This window comes from Pipra filicauda, unplaced genomic scaffold (assembly GCF_003945595.2).
Source record: "Pipra filicauda isolate LSUMZ 115617 unplaced genomic scaffold, ASM394559v2 scaffold80_size11013439_pilon, whole genome shotgun sequence".
NCBI lineage: Eukaryota > Metazoa > Chordata > Aves > Passeriformes > Pipridae > Pipra > Pipra filicauda.
Window position 1 is genome coordinate 9166636 of NW_024104987.1, and position 10352 is coordinate 9176987.

General features: G+C 38.4%; 1 protein-coding gene across 1 annotated transcript in view; it reads right to left on the minus strand.

Annotated features, from left to right (window-relative positions):
* Positions 1–9200, minus strand: part of B3GNTL1 (UDP-GlcNAc:betaGal beta-1,3-N-acetylglucosaminyltransferase like 1) — a 112693-nt gene extending 103493 nt beyond the window's left edge. Inside the window, exons 1-3 of the mRNA XM_027715657.2 lie at positions 9139–9200; positions 4203–4319; positions 3985–4084 (exon numbers count right to left, since the gene is read on the minus strand). Of these exons, the coding sequence (XP_027571458.2) occupies positions 3985–4084; positions 4203–4319; positions 9139–9186 (265 nt within the window). The 5' untranslated portion in view covers positions 9187–9200. The remainder of the gene's footprint in view (positions 1–3984; positions 4085–4202; positions 4320–9138) is intronic.
* Positions 9201–10352: the final 1152 nt, after the last annotated feature.

Below are 10352 nucleotides of genomic sequence, written 5' to 3' on the forward strand. Positions count from 1 at the left end.
ATTCTTCTCCTGGGCAGCATTATATGAAAAGACCACACTGTATCCAGCATCATTCTGGAAAATTCTATATGGGTTCCACTTGGTCACATATGTAACACTTCAGCTTTGAAGTATTTATGGAACCAAGTCAGGGAATCCAGCAAAAGAGTGCCCTGACTTGCAAACCAAATCATGTGAAGATACACAATACAATGTGGGAGTTTTATTCTTAATTTGGGAAAACTGGAAATGTAAAGCCAAAAAATCCCGCCATGAAGCAGAGGAGAATAATTTTAACTAACATTATCCCCAAAGTTTCAGATTTTGCATTTGAAAAATGCAGACTTCTCTAATTCTCTACTCTTTTTATGTGATAGAGTTTAAGTTGGCTCAGGGAATAAACTTAACTGGGCTCAAAGGTTCCCTGAGCTGCAATGCACGTGCTCCTTGGCTATTTTGCTGAGTTGTCCAAGCACAGAAAAAGACTTATGACTGCATTTCTTGCTGCCTCCAAGGAACATTATGTCAACTACCACCAGAACACTACTAATAAAGTCTCTTCCTTATAACTCTGTTACTCTTATGTACTTTAATCCTCACCTTAATGTCTCTTCATCGTGGATTTCTTGGACTTATGATCTTACAGTTTAATTACACACTACCTTTCATACACATATGAATATCTAATCTCACATATACAGTGACTCTCAGTCTCCTTCCTATTGGCAGCGAAAAAGCAGCTGGCAAAGACAGGAGCTGCCCCAACAGCAGAGCTGAATCCTGGCACGAGCAGTTTTAGTGGGAAACAACTGATTGCAGCTCAGCAGGTCTGGACATGCCAAGCCAGCAAAACCCCAATGCTGAGGAGGTCCCTACTAAAGCAAGAGGTAAAAGAGCAGGACAGAAAAACAGGACAGAATTAAAATTTGCCCAACATCAAACAAATCAGCACCATCACACAGTTCATACTTTACAGCAATTACCAAGTGTAAAACAGCCTGTACTTACATTTCAATTAATTTCATTGCCATAGCCCAATATTTTAACCACCTTCAGCTGATAATAATGAAGGATAAAGAACCAAAACTGAAGGAAAAAAGTGAAGGAGACTCAAAAGCAACTACAAGATGACGATTTTTTACATGATAACTATCTTACTCTATGAACTTCCTGAAATATTTCAGATGTTATTTTCAAATAAACCACTTGAAATAAAATAATGAAATATCTAGTATTTGTTATGAGAGAGAGGTGGAAAATATTTCTTTCTTAGATTAAGACAGAACCATCCTGAAGCTTTCCAGCTATTTTTTAGAGAGGAGAGAAGAAAATACACATATTTCTTGAATTATTAATAAGGGAGATATAAATCCCCATAGAAGAAACAAGGTATTAAAAATTGCTTCGCCACAACAAATTCTATGTTTGGCATGAGTAAAAAAAATATCTTTAATATTACTCTACTGAACAAAATGAAATGTTTGTGCCAGGTCTCTGAGTTTTGTAAGGCCTGCTTACTTGGTGAAAAGAGCCTGTTACCATGGTTACAGCCGTAAAAACTTAAGCCTCAGTGAGATATTAACATTCCTCACTCTTGGAAAGAAAAAGGTTTCCTTTTTTTAGGCAAGTGACCCTTTCTTTTTTTCTAGGTCCCCCCCCCCCTTTCTTTTACATGTTAGAAAAGAATCAGAAATAAATCCTAATCTTGTGTAAATAGTTGAAGATGTGAAGCCTGACTAGGACATTGTTTCTGTACCAAAGCATCTTCTTTTAAAGGCAAGACTCCTTACAGTTGTACCTAGTCCTTAACATAATAAAAGTAAATCACTGAAAGCAAACAAATACTGTGGATTTCAAGTAACCTGCTCCTAAAATGTAACAACTGTGAAGGAAAGATGTCTTTGTTTTAATGGTGGCCTGAGAGTGACTTCCATATGAATGAGCTTTGTTTTTTTCAGCACAACTATGCATTTCATACTGGTATTTAAAACAATGCTCACAGCTGCATCCCCCATCCCCAATTAATTAAAGATCTGCTCAGGTTGCAGCTACACCAAGGCTGAGAAATGCATGTTAAGCCAAAATATAACCTGACATATCCCTAATGGCACAATGTACTTGGAATTCACAACAGGAACTCATTTTTAGGTTCAGTTTCCTGAAGTGCAAAGGTGAACTGAAGTCAGAATTCTAACATAAGTTATTATCAGAGCATTGTGCCTGTGTGTTCTGGCAAACTAAAAACTAGTTTATACACAATTGATACAGCACTCTATAAGTAACAAGACTTTAGACATAGAAAATGTTTATAAAAATGGAAAAGATGTTACACAACACGATAGTATTAACAAAAACATTACTAACCAACCAAGTATCATAATTAACAACCTCTGGGATTATTCTTTGCTTTGAGAAATTGCAACCTTCTTAGCTTCTAAATCACCAGCTACTAAGAGAAGTGAGATTTGAAAGGAGACTGATCACCCCCAGTGGAGGGAGGGAAAAAAAGAAGACAAATTTCCAGGAATACAGGTAATTCTTGACATTGCTCAATTCCAGCTGTATCAGTGGCCCAAAAGAGAAAAATTCCCTCTACAAACCCTGTCTGCCTTTTCTCATCACCAGCCCAATAATGCTAATATTGCAAGCTGCACTGTCAAAACAACACCAGCTCATGCTAGAGATACTAAAATACTAAAAATATTTATAGTAACAGTCATGCTGTGTTACTTCAGTATTGCTGGGTCTGACAACTGTTTAAAACCAGCTGTAAAGTCTACAGTCAGATAAATGACAGTAAATAAAGCCCAGGGCCTATACCAGGTTGTAGATTAATTCAGTGCCCAAACTCCCAATTTATTTGCATGTTTCAACAGGGGATGAAAATTAAACCTCCTGAAACAGAACTGGGCTTTTGCATAGGAGGATCATTTTGAAGAGACTCTAATAAACTTTGGTTTCTTTCCACTTACAAAAAGGGCATTTAGTTAAAAAGCAGAAACTGTCCAGCTTTTGGTATTACAGTGTTTCCAAAGTGTGACTTCTAAGCGAGATAACTGGACAGACACAAATTGGGACCAGTTTTATAACAATTCCTACCTGTCTACTCATTACAACAAAGTCCAGAATGACAGAAACATTAGTTCCACAGCTCCCCCACAAAATGTGAGCACACTGTTCCTGCTTTTCTCCTCCACAGACATGATCTTCCAACTTCAATGTCACTCAACAGCAGCTTCTTCAAAGAGCAACGGGCTTGTATTTCTATTTTACGTTTTAGGAAGCTTTTGTGCTAAAAAACCCTAAAGATAAACCAACCAAATTAAGCAGAAGAAAATCTCTTGCAGAGATTTGTTTGTAATCTCCTGCAGTGGGTAAATGTGATTCACATGAGCATGTAAATCAACAGGGAATCACATCATACACGTATCTGGCAGCTCAGTAAACACACTGGGTTAGCCCCCTGAGTGAATACTTAGGAGTTCAGTGAGAGCTTTTAGCTCAATCAAAACTATTCTGAAACCTCTGTTTATATTTGATCATCAAAGGGATCAAAAATGTATTTTTTTTTTTCTATTTCAAGGCCTATTTTACAAGACTGAAAGAAATGCATACACTTTTTAAATCTTCATGTACAAAATCTTACATTTCTTTTTTCTTAAAATCCATCTCCTGAAGACAAATCAGATATCAGAAAGCCACAGTAAAACTGTAAGCATTAACAACATTGTGTACACTACAATTAAACAAAATTCTTTTGCAGAGTAGAGCACAAGTGCTAAGCCAAGTTCTTCTTTCCTGGACATATAAACAAATTCTACACATCCCAAACCAACAGGGCCAAGTTCTAAATTGGAATGAGTTTTTGAAGGGAGAGCTCTGGAAAGCAACGTGGCTTTTTTCCATTGCAATGCAAATGGCTACAAAGACACTTCTCAAACTAAAACCCAGAAAGTGCCTGCGATAAAAGTCTAATTCTTACAAAATCTCTATTAAGCTACATACCACCTCGAGGTTCAGATGAATCATTACTCCCAATGATTACTGGAATACCAACTTCTTCCAACTTCATCTTCCATTTTTCAATTATTTCAGCTGACCCATCCTAGAAAAAATAATGGCATAGATGCAGCTATTTCAGTTTGCATGGTGAACTAAACCAAAAATTCCTGTCAGAGACAGTATTTTCTTGGACACTATTTTAAGGAAGGTCTGAAACATACCTTACTGGCATCATTAAAAATTGACAGCTCCAGGGTTCCTTCAAAATCTTGTTCCCAAACCGACTTTAGGCATTCATCTAACCAGCATTCACTGTTGTGAACAGGCACAATGACAGACTACAAAAAAAACCAAACAAAAATCCACGTGCATGTCAGTAAGCACTATTTTTGTTTACTTACAGTATAAGAACATTTATTAAAAAGGGGAAGTGCCAGATCCTTCTGAAACTAACTTTCACCAAAAAACCTCATCTTAAAAACACGCAGGCAAAGAACCTTTATTTTCATTATAAATATATGATTTGCTTTTTGCTCTATCGAAGTTTTTTCAAAAATTAAAAGTTCTACAAGATGCTTTTGGCAGAAGTCCAATGAAACAAGAGAGGCCACTGAACCAAATCCACTGAAAAAAGCCATCAGTAACACCATCCTAACCTATTCATGGTTTTCCTGCATTTCTTAAGACACTCTTTACTTCTGTCTTCCATATATATATATTATTCTTTAATTTTTCTTTAAACACACTACCTAATTGGAGATGTTCAAATATGCAGTCTGGACCTTTGGGTTCTAGCCAAGTTTCTAAAAATTATTCAATCTACAAGTGCTCTCAAGCACATCAGAAGTTGCTGTATGATGTAGTCCCATACTCTGCCATCCCAACTGCAGCTTTTCCTCTTACAGCCTCTTGGTTCAGACGTGCAGGACAAAACAGGAAAACCTATCTGAGACATTTTAAAGTTGGTTAGAAATCAGAGACGAGGGGTTTCTCTGTTCAGTTACTCCCCACCGTTCTAATTATCCCCAAAAAGCCAACAACCCCCAAAATTCTGGAAAAGAAAAAAAAAAAAAGAACATATTCCTTTCACAGCATTCCAAGTGCTGAGGAATTAGCCCAGTAATACACTGGCTATGTTTGTAAAGGGAGAGCCCAAGCCTGTACCTGTTAAAATTGCTGATAGATGAGGAACTTAAGGGCCTAAGTAACTCATAAAAAGTCTCAGGGGACATTTCAAGAAGCCCCTAGAAACAGAACTTAAACTCCTTATTGTGTGGGGTAACCATAAACACATGGTTGGAAGAAAGAGAGGATTAGTCCCTATTGTGAGCAGGCGAGAACCTCAGGAAACAAAATACTGGAGGGATCCTGAAATTGAATTATTCACGATTTAGTGCCATGTGAGCACATGTAAATCGTGTGGATACACACAGATGAATATATTAGTAGGCAGATTTTTAAACACTGAGGAGCACAGGTAGGACAGAGCAGGATGTATGGGACAATAATTAACAATATTTCACCGCCAAATAAAATAGTAAACCTGTCTAAAAAGAATGAACCTCCTGATCTTTGGCAGGATGATGTAGCAGGTGAAAGGGCTAGTTAAAAGAAGTAGAAGGAAAACTTTCTAAAATTTTAAGCAAAGCAGGCCTTTGACTTGTGTTTTGGAGAGGTAAATAAATAAAATAAGGAGAAACAAAAAAAAAGAGAAATTGATTACCCAACAATTACAACACACAGACAAAAAAGGTTATTTCAGAACTGTCTCTGATTAGTACTTTGAGACTACAAAATAGCCACAAATCTGAGATTCTAAACTAATATTCAATTTACTCAGGATTTTAATATCCTTTGTGTCAAGATGGCAATTAAAATACGACCTTACGCATTCATGAATAAGGTACACACATTAATGAATCTAACACACTTATTCAGGAAAAAAGGGCTCCACAACTCTTTCAATGACAACATAAATTTGCTACTATTTTGTACATCCGGAAAAATCAGTTATTTTTTGTTTTCTGATTCACTCAGTAAAAATTTGACTACACCATCACAAATGAGCTTGCCGTTGGCTTGAGAACTGGAACTTCTTTGCTTTTTTTCCATAGTGAACTCCTGTTTTAAGTCAGAACAGCAGTGCAAAATAGCAAGGTGATGTTTGACTCCCTGTTCAGTTCAAACTGAAAGCAGAAAAACCCAGTACTTATATACAGCACATATAAAACACCCATAAACACCTGCTGGCACTGAGGTGCTCTGAACTCGACATAACACATAATACATTACTATGCTCCTGAGCACATTACTGAGAGCAAATTCTTCTTCCACAGAACTGTGCCCACCATGCAGAGCTGCCAAACTAAGGTACAGAGCTGAACTGCTGATGACACCTCTGTGTAAAACCTGAAAAAACAACAAATCCACACAAATAACTGCACTCAGAGATATGATTAATGTACCAGAGCACTGCTGATGTTGTACACTGGAGTTTCCTCAGGTTCCACCATTCTTGCTCAGCTTACTGGTTTTCTGTATATACTTTTATTTTAAGGCAGAGATGAATCAAAAATCTAAACTTTCATTTCTCCCTAGTCCATTACTACATTTGCACTCTGGCTTAAGTGTTGCAGTTGGCACCTGTGCTGAACTGGGCAGTCGTAAATTGGCCTTTATTTTCCTGTGTCACAACACTTCAACCTCCCTGGATCATTTAAAGAGGGAAAAACATGAACCAGGGCACTATTTCACTTACTTTGCATTCTCATGGCAAAAATACCAGCTGGTAGTAACTTCAAGAAACTGTGTCTGCTTCTTCTGTCCCAAAACAAGATCAACTACACTTCTATCACTGCTGACAAATCCCGTCTCCAGGGAGAAATACAAACCTTGCTAAGGAAATCATAAAGGAAGCAGGGATAAGGGAATACAGTTTTCCCAGTGTCCTTTTGCTGCAGCTTATGCCAGCATTCCCAATTCCAGCTCAGGTAATTTATTCCAGTTCTCTTTTCATAAATATGAAGACTGTTACCATAATAGTGAACTACAGAAATACGTGTAAAGCTCTCAAATTAATTTTGAGTATTTGGGACATAAATTGCAAACAACTAACGTGTTTCTATCGATATAAGATCATCTGAGTGGTGACTGAGTCAGAATGACCATTTCATTAGCTGGGACTGATTTACAGCAGCATCAACAGAGGAGGAGTTTCATGGCCTATGAGCCAAGTGTGACTCTTAAAACACAGAGCTGTGAATCAAACCTGGATTTGAGCATTGTGACACTGCCTGGGTTTCCCTGAACTTCTAGAGTGAGATCTGAAGTGATTTTGGCTATTTTTAGCCATGTAGTTTTGCTATCACTGAGCTGAAGAACAATTCTTGGCTTCGCTGCAAAGTGAATTTTGCATGGCAAAAATGACCCAGTGCGAAATGGGTAACAAGTGTTTCAATCCCCCTTCGTCCACAGATGTATCACTGAACCCAAAAACTCCCTCCCCTCCCTCAGCTAGACCACTGAAAAACAAAACATCAGTCACAAAACCGAAGAGGAGAAGGTGAGGTTTTGAATAAAAATAAAGTTGTCAGAAACTGTGCAGCTGAATGTATTGTGATGTTTTCGGTCTCACCACCATCACCCTCCAAGAATCTGGATGACAAACAACTCCAAAGGGAAAACTTTGAGTTTCCACCAATTTCAGTTCAAGCAGGCTCCTACCTGCCCCCGTATCTCAGTGTGGAAAAGAACTTTGGAAAAGCATTTTAACCCTGCTGAAAATGTATACAAGTCGTAACTGCTGTTTTTCAATGAAGTTTTCCTACGAGCCATTATTCCAAACTATTTCCAAACTCAGGGCTGTTGGTGGAAACACACCAGCTTTGTCAAACCTCATATAGGGGATACTTTAAATTAAATTAACTTAAATTAACCCAGAGAGATTTTCAAGCCACAGACTTTGACCTGCCTTTAGGATCTGAGACTCTGTGATGTTGTTCATCATTTTTACTTGCCCGTTGATTTGTATGTTATTATTTTTCAGGCATTTGCCAGACTAACCTTACATTGTTGCCAAACTCCATCACCTGTGTGTGTATAAATTTAATAGATGTAATAGACATATGCTTGTGTATGCTTTACTTCTATATAAATTTTTATATTATATATAATTTTGACAGATAATTTTAATAAATGTAATAACAAAACAAATGCTTTTATATATCTTTATTATATAATTTCTACAGATATGTATAAATTTAATAAATTTAACAGCAAAACTAATCTTTATATATATCTTTATTATATACTGTCTACAGATAGGTATAAATTTAATAAATGTAACAGCAAAATTAATCTTTATATATATCTTTATTATATATGGATACATGTAGATATAAAGAGACATAGAGATATACATATAGGTATTTATATTTACATATATTACATATAGATAGATATCTCTATATGGATATATCTATATATTATATATAGATATGTATATTATATATAGATATATAGATTTCTATATAGACAGATATCTCTATATATAGATATCTCTATATAGATAAATAACTCTAACATAGATAGATATATACATATATTATAGGTAGATATATATCTATACAAACATATATTTTAACATACATCTAGAAGTATTATATATCAATAACATACTTTCCCACCTGTCCTCTAACCACATTTTTTACTTGCAACTCTCCAGCCTGCACCTGATCCAAAACGCTGTGTTCAGCACTTTAAAAAAAAATTCGTAATACCCTTTAATAATCAATATTGTATAGTTATATATGTATTTGTATATATATTTATATATTGTTATATAGAGAGATAGAGAAGAGATAGACATATATAGAGATATGTGATATAGTTATAGATATTTATATATTTATATTTTTATATGTAATATATATTTACATATAATTTATATATTTAATATATATATAAAAATATTTTGTTGCGGTGAATAACCAAAGCAGGAAGCGTTGCAGGAATATTTCCCCACTCTCTCTCCCATCCCCGTGCCCCACCTGCGGTGCCGCAGACCCCGACCGGGGGGAGCCCCGGCCCGCCCTCACCCCCTCACCCCCTCACCCGGGGATCCCCGGCCCTGCCCCACCGCCCCCGGCCCTCACGTACCACCTGCACGGGGGGCTTGGGGGTCCCCCCCGGGCCCGGCCCCGCCATCGCTCCCGGGACCGAGGAGGAGGAACAACCACAGAGACGGGCCGGGAGCGGCCGGAAGTGACAGCGCCGCCCGCGGCCGGGAGGGCCCGGGGAGAGCCCCGGCCCGGAACGGGACACTGGGCTTGGGAAGGGACCCTGGGCTTGGGAAGGGATCCTGAGGTTTTGAAGGGACCTTTGGCTTTGGTAGGGACCCTTGGCCTTGGAAGAGACCCTGGGCCTTGGAAGGGACCCTTGGCTTTGGAAGGGACCCTTGGCCTGGAAGGGACTCTTGGCTTGGAAGGGACCCTGAGCTTTGGAAGGGACCCTTGGCTTGGGAAGGGACTTTTGGCCTTGGAAGGGACCTTTGACTTTGGAAGGGACCCTGAGCTTTGGAAGGGACCTTTGACTTTGGAAGGGACCCTTGGCCTTGAAAGGGACCTTTGACTTTGGAAGGGACCCTTGGCTTGGGAACGGACCCTTGGCTTGGGAAGGGACCCTGGGCTTTGGAAGGGACCCTTGGCCTTGGAAGGAACCCTTGACTTGGGAAGAGACCTTTGGCCTTGAAAGGGACCTTTGGCCTTGGAAGAGACCCTTGGCTTTGCAAGGGACACTTGGCTCTGGAAGGGACCCTTTGCCCTGGAAGGGACTCTGGGCCTTGGAAGGGAGCCTTGGCTTGGGAAGGGACCCTTGGCCTTGGAAGGGACCCTTGGCCTTGGAATGGATGCCTGGCCCGAGGCTGCTCTGCCCCAGGCTTTAAAGTGCCTGGCTGTGGAGCTCCATATCTTATTTATGAACTTATTTATTTATTATAGCTTTATATTATTTATTGTATTTATTTATTCCTCCATAAATGCTGCCATTTATATTATTTATGATGTTTATTTATTCCTCAATAAATGCTGCCGTTTATATTATTTACCGTATTTATTTACTCCTCAATAAATGCTGCCCGCCGTCCTGTTTGCTGATTACACTTTTTTTTTTACTTTTATCTTCCCGGTTTGTGCCTTCCTTGGTCTTGAACTACTGTGTTCTGTGCTTTTTTTTTTCCTTTATTTTTTAATTACCCTTAAAAAAGGGAAAGTTGTCAGTGGTAATGATGTCATTATCATAGAATGATGGAATTATAGAATGTTTAGGGGTTGGAATGGAACCTTAACGTTCATTCAGTTAGTTCCACCCATGGG